The sequence below is a fragment of the Tachypleus tridentatus genome, chromosome 4, assembly GCF_004210375.1.
Source record: "Tachypleus tridentatus isolate NWPU-2018 chromosome 4, ASM421037v1, whole genome shotgun sequence".
Taxonomy (NCBI): Eukaryota; Metazoa; Arthropoda; class Merostomata; order Xiphosura; family Limulidae; genus Tachypleus; species Tachypleus tridentatus.
Genome location: NC_134828.1, coordinates 46,279,447 through 46,299,610, shown reverse-complemented (window position 1 = coordinate 46,299,610; position 20,164 = coordinate 46,279,447). Strand labels below are relative to the sequence as shown.

General features: G+C 32.8%; 1 protein-coding gene and 1 long non-coding RNA gene across 3 annotated transcripts; both read right to left on the bottom strand.

The window, feature by feature from the left end:
• Positions 1–361: 361 nt before the first annotated feature.
• On the bottom strand, positions 362–4,827 carry LOC143248321 (uncharacterized). Its single transcript, XR_013026904.1, has 3 exons — positions 4,696–4,827; positions 800–862; positions 362–612 (listed from the first exon to the last, which is right to left on the bottom strand). It is a non-coding gene; the product is annotated as an uncharacterized LOC143248321 (long non-coding RNA).
• Positions 4,828–5,477: 650 nt separating this feature from the next.
• On the bottom strand, positions 5,478–19,590 carry LOC143248320 (serine/threonine-protein kinase Pak-like). 2 transcript variants are annotated; one of them, XM_076496700.1, is made up of 9 exons: positions 19,232–19,590; positions 18,717–18,861; positions 17,011–17,312; positions 12,085–12,271; positions 11,037–11,129; positions 9,279–9,378; positions 8,013–8,209; positions 7,360–7,497; positions 5,478–5,616 (listed from the first exon to the last, which is right to left on the bottom strand). In XM_076496700.1, exons 1-9 carry the CDS (start codon positions 19,576–19,578, stop codon positions 5,587–5,589), a joined length of 1,539 nt encoding a protein of 512 aa, XP_076352815.1. In that variant the 5' UTR covers positions 19,579–19,590; the 3' UTR covers positions 5,478–5,586. The 2 variants fall into 2 exon arrangements, with proteins under 2 accessions (XP_076352815.1, XP_076352816.1); XM_076496701.1 differs by lacking the exon at positions 11,037–11,129.
• Positions 19,591–20,164: the final 574 nt, after the last annotated feature.

The following is a 20,164-nucleotide window of genomic DNA, read 5'->3' as shown; positions in this document are numbered from 1 at the left end:
TTTAGTTAAATATTTATGGCTTATGAGCAGTCGTAAACCTGCACTCAAACCTACTTTTATTAATATAAAATAATATCTTTTGCGAAAATCTGGTGGGACAACAGTAAGTTTACAGACTTAAAGTGCGACAGCCCGAATTCGATTCCTCGCGGTTGACATATTAGTAACAAATATGGTTTTGCTCTGAAACAAACAAACCAATTGTTTCTATGTATCAATATAACTTAATTTTCTTATAATAAGATGCACAGAAAATAAAGATGTACTTTGTGGAACCAGTAGGACTAAAAAATTATGAATTCAGTCGATTTGTTGTATATTGATTAATTCAGTAAATTAGAAATTACAAGCTTTCCATGTGCATTTAATTTCTTTATTTCTGGCTAGAGGGCGCTTATTACAGATATCCATTGTGTTACTCTGCGCCAAACAAAACAAAAAAATTATATACATTTTATTTTTAGTTTGTGAAATACAATTTTTAAAGTAGTACATTTATTATCCTTATGCTTCTTCAGGTGTTAGCAGCAAAAGATGTTACGTAAGTCCCTCCTGGGCACGGCAGGCAGTTAGTTTGGAATCCATTGTCATAGTGACCAGGAGGACATGGATCTGAAAGCGTTAAAAGTACATGCTAAGCATTTATTTACCCAGTGTTCATTTTTTATTGTTCTAACAAAGTCTTTAGTATCAAAAAACGTATTTGTTGAACTAAAATTCCATATTTTTACAAAAGTCTTTCATCTATTTGTGACTTAATGTGAAGAGTTTAAAGTAATTGAGTGTCATATATACTTACAACACCTGTCAGCATCTCTTCTGTATCCTCTAGTACAGTTAAGGTTCTCGGCTGGAACATACACTGGAAAACAACAGAGCGTTAATATTTTTTTAGCACGTTTTGTGTCACCGTTGGAATTTTAAGGTTTTCACAATGAGCACGACGCACTAGTTATAATATTAATTATGACTCACTCTGTAAAATAACAACATAAATGTTTCTTTATGAGAAAAATAAAACGTGTCAAAACAGTTTCTTAACAGTTGACTTTTGTTTCTTAATGTACTTCCTAATTAGGTTAACTAATGAAACTAATCACACAAACTTGGAAATTTATGAAATTACACACGATCTTTTTATGTTATATCTAAAGGTACATTCGATTTCCGTTGGTGTTTCCCTTGCAAATTTCTTATTTCTAACAGATAAACGTAAAACTGTTGTCACTGTTTATGTTAATATCAGTTGTGAAAGTACAGATTCTTTTGGGAATATTACGTTGGTAAAATGATCAGTATATGATTATGTCTTACAAACAACAAAATATCAAATAATATCCATATAATGCTGAAGTTGCATGAAATTTGAAGTTAATATAAAAGCTAATACTTAATTTATTATGGATTTATCAAGATAAATAATATTGGGATATAACACCTTTCGCTGTAAATTTTAAGTATTGTTTATTCATAATACGTTCTTAAAACACTTTGTACATATGATTTGTGTCTTTACAGTTCAGATTTTCTTCAGTATACAGAAGTTGAGTTCATTATATCAAAATAACTTTGGAGCCTCACCACTTCTCTCTACATGTTTTCCGTAATCCATCTCGTCTCTGATCACATAGAAATCCATAGTTACTACAACAGTGACTTGAATGGTATGTCTGTGTACAATAACATGCATATCTATTTAATCACTCACCGGTTGATCTCGTTCCTAGAGTCAGATATTTTTTACGTACTGTCGCCTGGGACACTTAGGCGGTTTTTATCTTTGACATTTGTGTTCGAATGACTTGTTGCAAGTCTTATTTCCGAATTGTGAACCAAAACTATTTCTTCTATGCTTTCAAGTACAATAAATATCTTTGTTTCGAAAAATTTTAATTCTCATTTAACTATGTTTTAATGATTTGAGCATATAAATATTTACATTGGAAAGGTCTGTTCCATATCTTTCCCAAAAGCAACCTATTTTCGGTGACATCACACAAAAGCCATAAAGTTGTTCTGATCAATTCTGTTCTACCGTAACTTTACATGTCACATTGAGTCACATTATTTGCCAGGTTGCTTGTTCAAAGCTGTTTTGGTATGGCTTACTAATCCTATAAACTATAAAGTATTATTGCTATGAACATCAGTGGCAGCCTGTCATTGATACTGTATGTTTACAATACGAGTACCGATAAGATTACGAGTTCGTCTTCATCACTGCCATGAAATAGCTCTTTTCAAGACATCTTTAGCATCAACTGATGGAATGTGATACATCTTCCAAGAGTATATAACACCTATCAATAGCAACATCTTCAAATAATATGTCGACCGACTTATCACCTTGGGTTGGGCAATATCACCCATTACTGAGTCCTGATTAGTTGGACCAATATATGGACGAATAATGGGTCCTAGGTTTATCTTTAGAATGTGTAACATTGATGGTAACATTTATAATAACAATATGTCAATATGTTTACCAATACTTATTCATACCATATTTCAACATCGACACTTCCTCTCATGAAAATTATGAGAAACACATTTCACGTTATCTCTAAAGTAATAATTCCTTGTAAGTACTTTTAACACAATTGTAACAATCTCTTTTATGCATTTATATTTCTGAGGAATCCACTTGAAGCTAATAAATTTTGTTATTAAATGGGTAATTTAAACCTTTTATTACAAAACTCATATATAATTGACGTTTCTAGGTTATAAAGCGATTTGGAAGGAGATTTGAAATAACGGTGATATAGAGAAACCTCAGTCAACAACGCGATACTCACCCAATCAATAACCCCAAATAAAATAAACAAAATATTCTAAAACTAAAGCAAATTTATAAAATACTTTATGGCAACTTCCATAATTTTACGTCAGAAACAAGCTCAAAACTCAAAACAACCTTCATGTTAACACAAAAAATAGAATCTCACGTTTTAAATTGAACACTGCAATTCAAATAAATATACTACAGGTAACATTTAAATTCCAAACAGAGAATCCGACATCATTAAACGATAAACTAAATAATTCCTTGTAATACAAGAGCAAACACACGTTAAACCAACATAAAGAAACACTTTTATACCCATATTAATAAACTTCAAATCTTGTTCGATGTATTATAATTTGAAGATGATACTTTTAATTTACAATATTTTATAATTTATAAAATATTCTGAGAATACTAAGCGTAACGCAGCTAGTATTAATAGGAAATTACACGAAGGTTGTTAAAAACTATCATATCAAGATAAGACAATTCAATTATCATTAAAATTAAATGATATAAAAGATAGCGTATCGTTTTCTGAACGAAATCGATAAAACGCACTTTAATTAACGTAGATAGGAGTATTTTAAAATTCTTATTTGGTGCAGTAACAACAGTTCGATCAACAGATACAAATCTCTAGAGAAATTATTTACTTTGTAGGTGAGCAAATGAATAATATGAATTATTTCACTAAACCAACTGAATACCATGATGAGAAAAGTATTCAGATCATTGGTAAGTATCACAAATATATCAATACATATCAGAGAAAAACAAAATAAAATATATAAAACAAGAGCTGAGATGTTAGTTTTCAATGACAAAATTCAGAATAATTGACAGTAGTTAGCTTTTACAGTAGATCGGAATTAGCTAAGTTAGTACAAGCACTGTATATGACCGCAAACAGAAAGTTAATTTCTTGCTTTCTACTCCAAGTAAGCTATCAAATCTCTCAGACAAAACAACATCGGGCTATTTCCTGTGTCCACCGAGGGCAATCGAACTCCTGATCTCAACGTTGTAAATCCACAGACTTACCGCTGTCCCATCGGGAGACTATTTCATTAAAACAATAACTCCATGAACATATTATTTAAGTTAAGTGTCAACTGACTTTATCTGTTATCAACCAAAACTGGTTTCTTATCATTTCGATTATAAGACTACAATGATAAAGTTAAGTTATTCAGATCATTGGTAAGTATCACAAATATATAAAACAAGAGCTGAGATGTTAGTTTTCAATAACAAAATTCAGGATAATTGACTGTAGTTAGTTTTTACAGCGGAAAACAGTAGATCGGAATTAACTAAGAATATTTTTATTTTTAAACATTTTGTATTCATTCAGATATAAGATGCAAAGTATGTGGCCATAACTTGCAAATACAACAACACGCTGCTGTATTTTTCATTCTGTATTGTGAGAACGTATAATTCAGATCGCTAGAAAAGACAAATGTATTCTTAAACAACAAACAGGAAGGTCAGAGAAAATTAGGAACAAACGGTGATAATAAAAATTACAGAAGTGACAATAAGACCAACAAAAAAATAACAGAAGGTAAAACCTTAAAGGTAACTGATAACAAACATCTAAACAAAAACCAGTCAAACCTCTGTTTCAAATTATGGATATCAAAGAATAAAATAAAAGCAAAATAATTTGTCTAAATAATAGAAACAGGTAAATTGTCTGAACTTGGTATAAAGTTCATAGCGTAAGTTGCTTTACTCTCTGTATGACAAGTGGATAGTATTAAACTACATAAATAACATTACTTGTTAATGATGCTGACTAGAAGTTCTAAAGCTATTTGAGAGTTGAGCACTTGCAGCCATGTAGTTTCAAAATATAACTGAGATAAAGTTGTTCATAGTAAGTATCTGATAAAACTTACGTTTACAGTGAAGAGGCTCCAGGGTTTGTAAATCGTCTTTCTGGACAAGCCGAACATTGCAGGATCCAAAATAACCACTGTAATGGTCCTTGGGACGGAGGACACGTTCTTCTTGTTTTTTTTACTTCTGAACTCTCCAGGTGGGCACGGAACTTAAAGAAAGGAATAATTTGTAACTTATACATTTAACCAAATCCTACACATCAAAAAGTTGATAAAACAAGGAACTTATAGATAAATATTTCATAGTATTTTTAAGTTTTCTGTAAGAGCTGCTTTGTTTATATATTTCCCAAAAGAATCATCAGATACCTGGAATGAATAGAAAAAAAAATAGTAGAGAGCAACTTGAAATAACATGTGTGTATATAAATATGAAAAATATATTTTTTATGTATTCTAAATTGATTTATTATTGTCAACTTAAAAATATTACATAAAAACGATACTCTTGGGTTTCCAAAATAAGGCACTCTTTCATAAGTTCCTTAACAATGAATGCATATTCCATGATTTTTCATGCAAAAGGTTTATCTATGTTTCAAATTCATTATGTTTTAAACTATGAAACATTTAATATGGTTTAAGATTTACTAATTAATAAAATAATTTCCATAATTTAGTTTGTTTGTTTGGAATTAAGCACAAAGCTACACATTCGGTAGAGAAAATTAATATTATTTTCAAAATCTATGAAACTGAATTATAGAAAATCATGGCACTCAACATGCTACTGCTCTTGGAGATCTAACAAACACAATCTGTTAATTTTCTTGTCCTAGAATGATGCCAGTCTTCATAGCCAACATATTTCAACATGCGTATTGGGATATTTGGTTTTTTGAGTTGTTAATGTATATATAGTTATAACTGTTGTGACCTGTATTGTTTTCACTGGTCAGCAACTTCCATGAACGGATGCTGTGTGAAAAATAAGAAAAACATTAGTTTAACAAAAGTGCTTATTCTACATCACATACAGTTTGGTTAATTAGTCTTTTATACAGTACTGGGTGAAAGTGTTAGGACAAAAGAATATTTTGTCATTCTTTCTATTTTATGGGATAATTCTTCCATGTTATTACTGATTGTAGTAATGGTTGTGATTCACTGATCACTTTCAACAATTAAATGAGCCAGGATGAGAATACTTATTATTTTAGAATTCCCTACACTTGTACCTTGTACGTGTCATAATGGTTCTGTTTGAATGAATATAGTGATAAAATTCAGGGCCTGAAATAAATGTCATGGTACAACATGCAATGTATTAACTATGTAAAATGAAGCTAGCACTTTGTACCAGTATATACTAGAAGGAATAAATTTCATAGCAAACCACAAATAAATCTTGATAAAAACAGTAATAACACATATACAATGTTATCTTGTCATTCCACAGACCAAAAAGTCCAAGAATTGTCAGTAGAGCAGAGAGTTTGCATAAAAGCTATATGTGATACCAGTTGGTCTCTCCATCAAATTTATCTGTAGTGGTCCCAGAAGGCTGACTGCCACTGGCCTCAAGCATGACATAAATGCCAAATGACAGAAAAGTGTCCAGATTTACAGTATCAAGGTTAGATGATAATGGAATATTTGATTGTATAGCAGTTAAAAACCTTTACCTTGTTCTCCAAATATTGTTAAGAAACTGTGCTGCTGATAATTGGAAAGAATTGATATGGATGGATTAGTCCTTGTTTGAAATAGTTAGTTCAAAGTGCATGTTGTATGTCCCATGGAAGAAAGGCAAAAGATACTTCAATGCATAGCACCTGTGATAGAGCAGGGGAGAGACATTGTGATGATTTGGGGGTGTCACCTCAGCAGGAGATTTTTGCAAACTGTATGGAATAATGAACCAGATTTTGATCCATCATGGTAGATCAAGTGCTTTGCTAATTATTGATAATGAATTCTAATACAAAGAAGATAATGACCCCATACCGTCATCCAACCTATGCAGAAATTAATTAGCTGAGAGATATGCTGCTGAAGTCATTCAAATGATAGAGTGGTTCCCACAGAGCCCCGATTTCAATCCAACTGAGCAGATCTAGGACTTGATAGACATACAACTTGACAAATCAAAAGTTACTTCCAAAGTAAATATATGGGAGTATATTCGACATATTTCAAGTAAAATTCCAAAGAAAACTGTGATTAAACGTCTTTCAACAATGACTGAAAGACTTTCCATAGTTATTAAAGCAAAAGGGGGACACAACAAATATTCACTGTTTGTTGAACTCAAACATTCTCACTAAATTTCTCTTGCACTAAATGTGAATAATAATAAAAATATTCATGTTTTACCTGTGATTTACCTTCAACTGTTCTTTGAAAGTAGCCTGAAATTTGATTTTGACTTTGTCCTAACACATTTGCACAGTACTGTAGGATGAACTTAAATGAAACTAAACATTTTTACAGAGTAAAAATTGATATCTTATGGAATTATGAATATTACAAAATAAATAAATATCACACTATGAGATGTGCCATAGTAAGCTGAAGTTTTCACAACATAAGATGAACAGCCAGTAATAACAACGAATTCCAACATTTAATGATACTGCTTTTTTTGGTGTATGTTATGAGGATAACAGGTTCATCTCAAACAAACATAGCCTCGTAAAATAACAGTAATTTATACCACACCTCTAAGAGTTCAGATGCAGTATATCGTTTACTTATGTCCACTTCTAGACACCTGTCCAGGAAGTCTCGAAACACTGGAGACAGGTTGTCTTTATTTTCAATATTCGGTTTTCCATTTTGTGTTATTAAGTCAAATACCTGAAAAAGAGTGCGACTTTATGACTAAATCAATAACCTAACTTAACAGTATGTACAAATCTTTGGATAATTCTTCCTAATAATGTCTAAATATCACTAAAGATATAGCTTTATAGTAATTAAATACTGTGGGTGAATTATCTAGTGTTAGTGTTTATTTATAAGGGGTTAACAAAATGGTAGTCATACTATTGCACAAAATAAAGTTTAAGAAGTTGAAAGATAATAATATAACATGTACATTCCACAACATTCAATAATTAACTGTTTGTTACTGTATACAGTTTTGTCAAATGTTCATTGTTGCTGTCATCGTTCCACTGTTCATCATTATCTTCAATACATCTTCATGTTTGAATAATGTGAACAGTGTTGTTTTTGTGTTTTTATTATAGCTATTCTCCGTAGTTGGTGAAAGACATCCTTAACAAAGCATACGATTGGGTTTTAAAGTACAAATATGTAGGTTTTAAGAATTTGGGTACTAGTTGTAATTACTGGTTACCAACATTTACCATGTCACTATTTTCTTGATGATAAGGAGGTTTACCATTGACCATTTCAATGGCTGTTATGCCAAGGGACCAAATGTCAACCTCAGGCCCATACTCTATCTTTTTTACTAATTCTGGAGCCATCCAGCGACGAGTTCCAACCAATGATGTTCGCTTATTTTGTTCTGGGGAGAGCTGAGCACTTATTCCAAAATCAGCTATGTGATGGAAAGAAACAAACATAAAGTTACCATTTGAGAAAAAAAGGAAACATAAATAACTGTGAGTCAGCCTTACAATACCAGGTTAACTCTAATTTAGGTTTCTTCTCCTCTTACTGCAAATTTTGACTGTAAAATAGAAATATGTAATCATCCAAATGCACAAATAAAACTTGCCAGCACACAAAAAGTTGATAGAAATCCCCTTAAAAAATGTCAAATCCAACTAAATATACAATTTGTTTTATAATTACCAAATACCTAAATCCAACACTTAAAAATACAGTCTGAAAGTGAAATTATTTCCATTTTTTGCAATCGATTTGCCACAGATTTCCTTTTCTTTATTCGTATGTATCACATATTTATAAACGTTTAGGTATCAAATCAGAAAATAATTTATGATAATTTCTTGCAACAATGTGGGCTAGTAGTTCATTTGACATAGATTGTACTGTTGCTAGTAAGTACACATAAAATCTTCCTTTTATGTCAAGTTACAATCCTATTGATTAACAGCACAATATGTAGCTGTGTTACACAGCTGGATTTATTTCATTATATGTTTTAAGTTTACAGAAAAAAATCGAATTAAGATTTAAAAGTATTCAGTGCTTTATACAGTTAGAAAAAGTCTACTTTTAGTTGGGAATTATTTCTTATTAATATTTTTCAAATTTGATGTTGAATTAAAACGAAAAAAATAGAGAACCAGAGTGTAAAATCAAACTATGAAATATAACAACAACTATTTAAAATAATAAAATAAAAACATGGATATATTCTCTAAGAAATCATTCAGAAGATGTATCAAGTTATAAAATGTACATACTTTGTACTGAACGTGAAAACTGGAAACATTTGTACTTACGGTATGTAATTTATGTTGATTAATAAGTTACTTTAAGTATAACCAAACAACCCACTGATATCACGTGTTGTTTCAACATCTTCATAATATATATACATTGTCAAGTAATCTATGTTAACATGAAACTGTTACAAACAAGCTAAAATACTTAAAAATGCTTGTTTTCACCAAGGCACTACATGTTTAAACACTTACCTAGTTTTATGGTCCAGTCCTTTCCAAGTAAAATATTGTCACCTTTAATATCTCTGTGGACTATGTTGTTATCATGGAGATATTGTACTGCCTGGAGTATCTAAATGAAATATGAATTTATTTTAAAGTTAAATGTTTTAAGAGAAAAGTGTAATTTTAATTCAGTGTCCTTGTTGTATTCAATATTTTATATATGTATGTATATATTGTGATAGTTAGAGACAACAACACAAAAATATCAAAATTCAACATCTTCATAATATATATATACATTGTCAAATAATGTATGTTGACATGAAACTGTTACAAACAAGCTAAAATACCTAGAAATGCTTGTGTTCACTAAGGCATTATATGTTTAAACACTTATGGTCCAATCCTTCCCAAGTAAAATGTTGTCACTTTTAATGTCTCTATGAACTATGTTGTTCTGATGAAGAAATTGTACTGCCTGGAGTATCTAAATGAAATATGAATTTATTTTAAAGTTAAATGTTTTAAGAGAGAAGTGTAATTTTAATTCAGTGTGCTTGTTGTATTCAATATTTTATATATGTATGTATATATTGTGATAGTTGGAGACAACAACACAAAAATATCAAAGTTTCTGTACATTAATAACTACCAGAAGCACTTTCATCATGTTATTAGGTTGATATATTAGTTGTTTTAACATCTCTTGCCAACAGGTAAAGATTTTTACTAACACTAACATCCAACATCAACCTGGCCATGAGTAAAGTGTGGGCTTTGTAGGTTGACACCCAAACCTTGAGTGACTATCCCTCGGTAATTTTAAAATTAAATCATTTCTGAATTAAGGTATTTGCTGTTGTGTCACCAATGTTTTTAATGAAAAATGAAGTTTTTAATATTTTCCATTTTGTTATTTATATGTTTTATTTTATATTTACAATACAATATTAAGCGATACTTTTGTTGCTAAGCAACATGACAAAAGCCACTTCAGGAAAGTACGATTACCAAAACACATTGGCTTCTCTATATATTAGATGTTTAACAAACGAATGCACCCAGCAACTGTCATGTTTTAAGGTTGATATGTTCCGTGTGACAAAGGTGGACTGGCTATTGTGCCACGGCACATGGGCTTCCTTGTATGAAATTTACATGTTACATATGACTCTGATTGCTGGTGGGATGGTATGAGCCCCACCTCATAATGAGATGGCATGCCCCCCCCCCCAAGGGTCTCAGATCACCTCTGCTACATGAGTATGTGATTGTAGATATTCTGAGCCTATTTCAATATAAAACTACAACCTATATAGTTTTCTTGCTCAGCAACATGACATAAAACTCATAATTGGAAAACATCTTTACCAAAATATACTGACTATTTTATATACGTGAAGTTGTTATACAAGGTACCACTTTTTTTAATACCACAGATATAAGTTTCTTGTGATACTTAGTGCAGTTGGAATTTCCCAATAGTAAATTAATAATAATTTTGTACACTTGTTGAAGATGTGCTCCATATAATACACCAAAGTGAAACTTTCTGTAACTCTAGAAAGAACTACAGAGAGTGTACACTAGATGGAGCTTCATAATTACTCTCTGAAATGTTATTTAAAATTTCGTCTTCTCTCGAGAAATGAAAGTTTATGGAAGCAAGTATACAGAGTTTTGGCAAGGAACTACGATCACTGTTAAACAAACGTTAAAATAAATTACAATCATCAGATCTCTAAAACCTCTTAATAGTTACTAACAACAATCAACATAACATACTTCTTTACATACTGCTGCTGTTTCATTTTCATAAAGACGGGTTTTGGCAAGAACATCAGCCATAGAGCCAATTGATAAATATTCCATTATTACCTAAACAAATAAAGTTTAAAATTTCACTTACATTTTATTTTTTAATAAAATTATACCTAACAATGAGACAAAATAATTTATTTTTCCTATTTTAAGATTCTGTCAGTAATCATATATCTAATAAAAACAGAAAAGTTCTTCAAATAATCGTTCATGAAGTAGGAACTGAAGTAACATCAGTTGTTTAACATTTTTTAAGTGTGAGATTTTTATTGTCTAGAAAGATTTGTGGTTCAAAAAAATATATGAACTCAACTTCAAGTGGTAAGGAAGCGTGAATCAGCAAAAAACACTTTTCTACAATTTTGTTGCTTCTTCAATTCTAACTTTTATTTTTCTACCTCAAAAGATGTTTTACATTTTGTGAAATGTGCTCTTTCATATATTGGTAACTAAAGCTGTAATCTGATTCCCAACATTTATAAAATATTAAATTGGAATGTATTTTGTCTAAGAAACTGAAAAGTTAATATTTATTGTATTACACCCGAAACAATGTTTACAGTTTTATATATAATGCTGCATTTGAGGGTATTGTATAAGATGTTAATAATTTAACAAACTCAACCCTTCCTGAATAAAATAATTTCAATAACCACGTGTAAAACTTTGTGTGTGAAACATACAAGAAAGATGAATAAAGCAAAGTAAAAAGTAAAGAGTGCTGGTTAGAGATAACATACTGGTAGAAGCTCAGAATGGAAATAGAAAGTTATTGTGTCAGAAGCAAATGTGGCTGCGACCTCCCACACTAAAACTATCACGTATTATTTATAACTATAATTTAAACAAAGCAGACCTCTGAGGGTGATATGTAAAAATATTCTTAAACTTGTAGGGTTGCTTGAAATTGACCACTTAATTAAATAAAAACAGTACGTTAACCTACACACTATAACAGGTAAGATTAAAAACAAAAGAGAATTAACATGTTTGTAACACTAACAACATTTACCCAGAGTTCATCACCATCAAGAAAGCTATCCAAATAACTGACTATGTTTGGATGTTTACATTTCTTCATTATTGAAAGTTCGGTGATGATAAGGTCTTTTCTGAGTTGCTTCATTACATTAATCTTTTTAACAGCAACTTCCAACCCAGTCTCAGTTGTTACTGCAGTATAGACAGTTCCTGAACCACTAAAACAATAAAAGAAAAAACACTATATTACAAAATTTTTACTTTTCTTGTTCCTGGGCAGAAAGTGTTATATCCCAATTGCTTATGCCTAACGTAAATGGAAAAGACCTATTTTTCTCTTCAAACTTTACTTTTGTGACCTTGGTAATGAAATATTCAAATTTACCCACTTTCCAGAACATTCCATGTAGATTCAGTGCTAAGTAGCTAATAAAGAATTTTCTCGAACTTTCTAGAATGTGGTAGGTCTTCCAAGAATTTACAAAAAACTTTTGGAATTTTCTCGAACTTTTCATGGTAATATGTACACAGGGGCTCACCACTAACCACTTCAGTTTAGTTCTAGCTGCCAAAGTGAACACATAGACCTATCTGATTTTATTTATGATGGTATCAACAAGCTGCAAGCACTCTCCAGACGCATTATGCTATGTATGTGGCCAGTTTATCAAGAGTAACCAGTGTGAGAGAAGAAAAGAAGAATCCGTCAAAATCATCCAAATATTGTTTCTGGAGACAAGAGTCAGATTCAAAGTGCTGATGTTGGAGACAGTACCACGTCTGAAACAGGTATACTCTCCAGCCATCCAAGAAAGGTGTGATTGATACGAGCGGTGAACCAAAGGAGATAATCCAAGTGGGTATAGAATGGTTAGAGTGTGACAGATCGCACTAAGCAAGCGAACTATATCCAAAACCCATGCTTCTGGGAGCCGACATCCATACTGTGGGAGGATGATGATCATACTCTCTTCACCTGAAGTTCAAAAGACTAAGAGAATGTCAAACCACCCCAGACTTCAGAACAGAGCACATTTTAAGAATGCAAAATGATAAATCAATCTGGGAACCCAATATCCAGTCTTCATAAAATGTCTACCACAGAGAAATTAACTCTCTCTCAAGAGTGAAACTGACCAGAACCAACCCAGGTGCAGCAACATCCTCGGAATAAGATACACAATGAGAGCAGAAGATAAGGAACTGTAACATTCCTCAGCACCTCTACTACGACCCACGACACAGATGGAGTATATAATTGAGCGTGGAAGAACGACATCTGTAATACAAGTATGAGGACTTATGTTGGTTGGTTTTACTCTAAATCCAAAACTCAACCATTGGCAACTGACATCGAGGTCTGGGTAGGATGAGAGATCCAAATTTATGGGTTCAACTGAAATTTGACGTCTTACTTCTTTGGTTTTTGTATGCTTTAATGTAGAGGTTATCATGCCTTCTACACCAACAGAACACCACCACCCTACTCTGCAGTGAATGATATTTCTATATGGAATTTTAAGGTATTAAATCATTAAAAAGTATGCCTCTAGAATCCACCACCCTACCAGCTTAGAAATGGAAGGTAGTAAGAACTACCAATCTCCATTAGAAGAAAAGGGAGGCACATAAAACACAGTGGATAGTCTAAAGGAATAAAAATACCTGAAACAGTGCAATGGATGACCACAAAAACCCAAATTTTAAAAGCAGACCATGATGACTTTCTCAATACAAGACATGGTAGGGATGGACAGCTATCCTATTGTTCTCTAGCCATGTAGGCCATGAGTGATATGGTCTGAGACGAGCGTATTTGTAAAGAAATTCCATCGTGAGGAAAACCTTCAAGGGATCTTTCCAACAGTATGGTGGCGCTGCATGGCCAGATGGTTGAGGCACTTGACTCGTAATCCGAGGGTCGCAAGTTTGAATCCTCGTCACACCAAAAATGCTCACCCTTTCAGCGGTGGGGGCGTTATAAGGTGACAGTTAATCCCACTATTCGTTGGTAAAAGAGTAGCCCAAGAGTTGGCGGTGGGTGGTGATGACTAGCTGCCTTCCCTCTATCTAGTCTTACACTGTTAAATTAGGAACGGCTAATGCAGATAGCCCCCGTGTAGCTCTGCGCGAAATTCAAAACAAACAAACCAATCCAGCAGTATGCACTGCATAGCCATGAAACATAATAAGCAAGTCAATATGGCTGAACAGTGTAAATTTCAAACGTTAAAGAAACTCTCGTCGGGTACAATTCACTATAAAATGAGACCTAAATAATAAGAATTAGAATAAAAAAGGAAATAAGGTTCCTGAAAAAATTAAATAAAAATTAAAAAAATAACTCACAAGTCAAAGTCACATGGAAATTTGAAAAATGACTACATGTGGAATGCGATAGTCCAACGAGGTAGAAATTTGAAACTATGCAAATAGTGGGAGATTAATGTATTTGTAATCCTCTACATGCCCGACTGAAAAACAAACTGACATCTGGAACAAACTACGAGAGGACAACAAAAAAACGAATAAGCAAGCGAACTATATCCAAAACCCGATATCAGTTACAAAAGAAGGCAGATAGACGGTAAAATGTAGAAAGAGAAATATCACAAACAGAGTATGGTTGCAAAGGGACAGAGAGGCAGGAAGGAAAATCACAGATGGAAACCATTTGGCAATGTAACATTGAAGAGCACGCACAGAAAAAAGTATTTCTGATTTACACGTAGGATTAGAGTAAAAAACGGAAGGAAGGTAAATCAGAGAAAAGTAGAATATATTCTCCATAGTCTTTTAGGTTTTGAAAAATAAAGAGTAATTCAACTGAAGAAGAAGATATGTAGGATGACAAAGAATAAATGAAATATCATTGGCAAATAAATCACACTACCAACGTCCAAGATTAAGGGGATAATGAAAGAAATATTAAGAAAAAGTTGGAACAAGGAACACGTGGAAAATGGTTTGAATGAGGGCTGATTGAGGCATTGGAGAACGACATTAAAATATCAGTTAAGAAAAGCCACAGAGGACGACAAATCTGAAATAAACTTATCAACATGGAGGGAGAGGTAAATACCCTATGATACTGGAAAAAAAATGAAAAACGTGGGACAAAGCCAACCGATAACAGAAAACCAATGGCCATAGAGTATTCCAAATCAAAAATCCAAGTTATAATCTTAGAAATACAATGAACAATGGTCCAATCAGCTGAAAACTCCTGGCCCAGAGACCAATGCCACAAAACATTCCATTTATGTTACTAAAATTCCATGGAGGAGGGGCAAATGGTACATTCCAGAAATAAAACTGCATTTTCTAAGAAGCTTAAAAATTCTCACAAAGGACCAGGTAAAAACCAAGGATGAAGATGGAGGACAGGAAGAGCAAGATGAGGCACTGATGACTGAGTTGCAAAAGAAGGCAGATAGACGGAGAAAGAGGAAGCTGGATAAGTCGGGGAAATCACGGCTGAAAAGGCCAATGATGGGCAATGAGAAGAGCCTGAGATTGAGTGGTATGGATGAAAAAATTATCCAATGAAAAAGTTTCATGTGATGATAAATATATAGGTATATGTTGGTTCAGTCATAACTGAAGCACTAATAGTCATGGCGAAAGGATAAGAGACTGGAGGTGAAAATAGAAGTAATTGGTGGTTGAGGGATGTGGTAAGGACATCAATGTAAGGAGTATCTCACTGTAGTTGAAGCCACCAGAAAACGAGAGGACCAAGAGACCACTTCATTGGATAGTTTTTGTTTGGACAAGAAAGATGACCTGCGGCTAGACTGAAACAACGAGAACGTGACTCACAGTGACATGGATATCATGCGTGTTGACCAAGAAATTAAAGTCCAACAAAATAAAACATATTGAGAAAGGGTGCCACTTTGGTGATTCGGATACGCAACCATTGCAAAACTGTTGACTGAATTATGACAAACGATGTCTGATCAGATGCAATAAATGATCCTAAATCCAAAAGCTCCAAAGTGTTGATATGATAAGACTTCTCAGCTACAAACCAACACCCCGAAGCCTCCCTGTTGATCGACCATTTCCCTCTATTCATGAATGCAACAAGTAAATACGAATGACGACGATAAACTGAAATAAACTTGCCTATGTGTGGATTTTGTCCATTTATTAAAACAGTTCGTTGTTTATCGTAGGAGGAAGAGCAATAGATGCCTGCAAAGGTTCCCGTGCAAGATTACTAATTGTGAAGAGTTCAAATATCAACTCAATCACAAAGTGATTAAAACAGTCAGAGCAGACCACAACCCCAAAAGCGATAGCGCTTCCTTTAACTGTAATAGATGGAGGAATCAGTAAGAATGCAGTGAACTGAAACATCCATTGAATGAAGTCAGTGAGTAGAAAATTACGCCTTACTAAGATGGGCATTCGAAAACACCCAAATGGGTCAGATATTAGGAATGTTGAAGGAAGACGTCTCTGGTATGATTAAACAGCCCACTCGACTTATCATCTGGAGAACGTTAAGAGTATAAAAGGCAAACTCCTGTTCAGAATGAGCTATCAGTAACCAGTCATCCATATAATAATGAAAACGTATCCTGAGAACAGAGGAATGTCGAGAGAATCCTAAACCTATTTAATAAAAAACACAAGTGGCCAAATCAAGGATAAGTATGCAAAACTGATAACCCACCCCAAAGATATGCTCACAACTGCGGAGCTATAAGGGAAATATTTTTAAATGCTACTGAACGTATAACAAAAATTAAACAAAAAGCAACATATATTCTTATAAAAACAGAAAACTGAGTGATGAAGTGATATTATTAATGTAAAATAATACATTCTAATTAATTAGTTCTACGTTCCAAAAATGAAGTTTTTGTCTATAATATTTTAGTACTGAGTACAAATTTACCTCTAAGCCACTATACCATTCTTTTGAACACAAGACTTTCAAACTCACCCTTGGCTAATTTGTTTCATATTTGTATATTTCTCATTGGGATCTCCCTCAGAAACAATACTTTTCAACACTGTCATGATTTCCTCGTCTGTCACTTTTTTTTCATTTTCCTTGGTCTTATTGTTGTCTTTATTTGGCTCCTTCAAAGAAACAGCAGTTCTTAACTTTTCCATGTTTTCTTCATCTGTCACTTTCTTGTCATTAGGTTTGGTGGACACAGTCTGCTTAATTATGATGACATCTTTCTCATCCAGTCCAAGTGGTGAGTAGTTCTTCACTTCTTTTTCAACAGATATTACGTTCTGGTAAAGACACGTAGTTATTAATTTTGCAACTCTGACGTTATCAGAGGCGTATTTAGGTAGAGGTTAGAGAAGGCTCAGTCCCAAAGCCTATGATCTTAATGGGAGCCCACTGATAATTTTATTCTATGTAAAATTACGTGGGTGTAAAATCCACAGAAATTAATAACCCTGGGATTACACAACCTTAAATCTGCTACTGGAAATAATAATTCTAAACCAATGATGTATTTGCAGGTAAACTGTGAATCCAATGTTCTGTCACCAGTAAAGTCATCAAAGAGATGCTTTTGAATTATATAAACCCAAGACTGTGGAAAATTACAATAACCTAGACTGCCATGTGTAAAACCCAGTGAAATAACCCAAAAGTAATATTGAACACTATGGTCTGAAATTTTTCATTTAAACCAACTGAAGCTTTGTGCTGTCAATTACTGTTTGTATTACAGTAGAACACTCCTGAACAAGCTGTAACTGTTTGTATTACAGTAGAACACTCCTGAACAAGCTGTAAAGAGAAATGTTGAGGGTCTAACTAAAGAAAAAAATAACAAATTTGGAGGATCCCATTAGCACCGCGGGCTTATGCTGCTAAAAATCAGGTTTCAATACCCGTGTTGGGCTGAGCACAGATAGTTTTTTGTGTACAGGGTGGCCCGTAACTCCCTACCTATCCATATATTGTGTCTGAACAACGTTATAATACTAATGATGAGTTGAAGGCAGCTGTTACCGCGGCATTTGGAACAATAACCACTGCTATGTTGAGGAAAATGTCTCACAGAACATGGCGTCACATAATATTATGCAGCGAGCGAGAATGAGGGACAGCACACAGATACATTGGATATTTAAGATACATGGATAGGTACGGACTTACGGGCCACACTGTAGTTTTGTACTTAAGCACAAACAAATCGATTTGGAGTAATAAAGTTGTTTACTCGTAGTAATGTATTTTATACACCAATACGGATAACAGAAAGTAAATAATATAAATTATTATAAAACAACTACTAAAATATCACAAAAAACATGCTTTTGTCAACAAGGATTAATTATTATCTCTCGACTTTTGTATAAAATGTTATTAATTACACCATTAAAGTTACCTACAAAGTTGAATATCGTATTCACACAAAGAATTAACCTCTCGTGTTTTTATTCTCGCACCTCTTGCTTTATGTCGTTGGTGCAATATAATTCATTTAATGACAATAAAAAATAAGAAAGCCTACACAAGTAATCCTGACATTTAGTTAGTGTTTAATCATCAATAAATAATACAATAGATAATCCTGTGATTTCGTACAAATGAAAGTTTTTGCTGTTGATTTGTTTAATTGCCTAAGGGATTCTCAGTAAATATAATACATCAGATTGTTTGAGTTAAAATCTCACCTTTAATACCCGAAGGATTAGATGGCATAACCCAAGACCTACGAATGCAATAAACACCGCAAAGTAGATTATGAGGTTCCTTAGGTTGTGTAAATATGAACCTTCCATTGAACAACCTTGGTTACATCTCCTAAAATCAGGATAACTGATAATAGAAAGTAAATTTAGAATGTTAAGTAGTCCTACTGTAATTTATGTAACATTAGTCTTATATACATATCGATAATATAGATACAAATCTTTGCAAAAATCCGTACGACCAACAACTGCAATTACATTTCTGTAAATATACGGTAACTGTAAAAATTAACACAAAAGACTTGCTTCCTTAATTATTCATTCCACAACATGTTTAAAGATACAGCTAATTAATGACGCATTCAGTCCAATAAAAAGACACAATATCATCTTTGTTTGAGACCGATGTTTCGCAAATTCTGTTAACACGAAATAATCAAGTTAATTTTTTACTGATAAAACTATAAAAACTGGTCTTATCGAATCTCATGACTTACCCATAACCAGGATAGTTGGTGTTCATGATTGAGATCAGAAAGCTTTTCAATTTCCACCCATGGTTATTTTTTTCATGGGTTATTTTCTGTATGTATGTTAAGAACAGAACTTGGAAGACAAGTGAAGCAATAATTAGTGATGTAATGACGAACAGTGAAAATCTCAGTAGCTTGATGGCTTTCGACAAATTTGATCTTATTTGTCTTAAATACATCGTAGTTAACATTATTGACATACCACATACGAAAAGTAAGTATACTTTTTCGAGTGGTAGCAATTTTTCCACCCACGGAGAGTAAATCAAAATTATACGACTAATATAAATATCATAAGCAAGCATATCCATTTTCTCAGAACGTTTTTTTGAATCTCTTTGACCGTTTTTTGCAGTTCGAACTGGTGTCTTAGCAACAGACGAGTCAATTGTTGTTATGAGGGGTGGTCATTGCTGCAGTTTTCTATTTTAATGGCAAGAACAACAATATGTACCACTATACCAAACTTATTTAGTTGAAGACAGCAAAGAAGGTTTTAAAAGTTGAAGAAAACAAACTCGTGTAAAAATATTTATTAAATAAATGTTCTAAAGAAAATAGTGACTAACATCTAATTTCGTATGAGCTTTTTCTGGAGGGTTGTATTTAATGATTCAAAAATATAATTTCAAATTAAGGAAGCATCGAAAGCAATGTGTTTTACATACATGTAAAAAATAATTATAGTACGGTAATTTGGGAGGGATATTTGGAAGTTAGGTGATGTATTATAAACGTAGGAAAAGCTTTATTACTCCATGATTATTGGTAGTTCTTAGAAACTGTCCTATACTTTTATAATTTTTGTTAATACAACAATATCAGATTTAATCAGAGTATGATTAAAACTAATAAAGCTTCAGAACATTATAATTTATACACTGCTATTTCAATTTC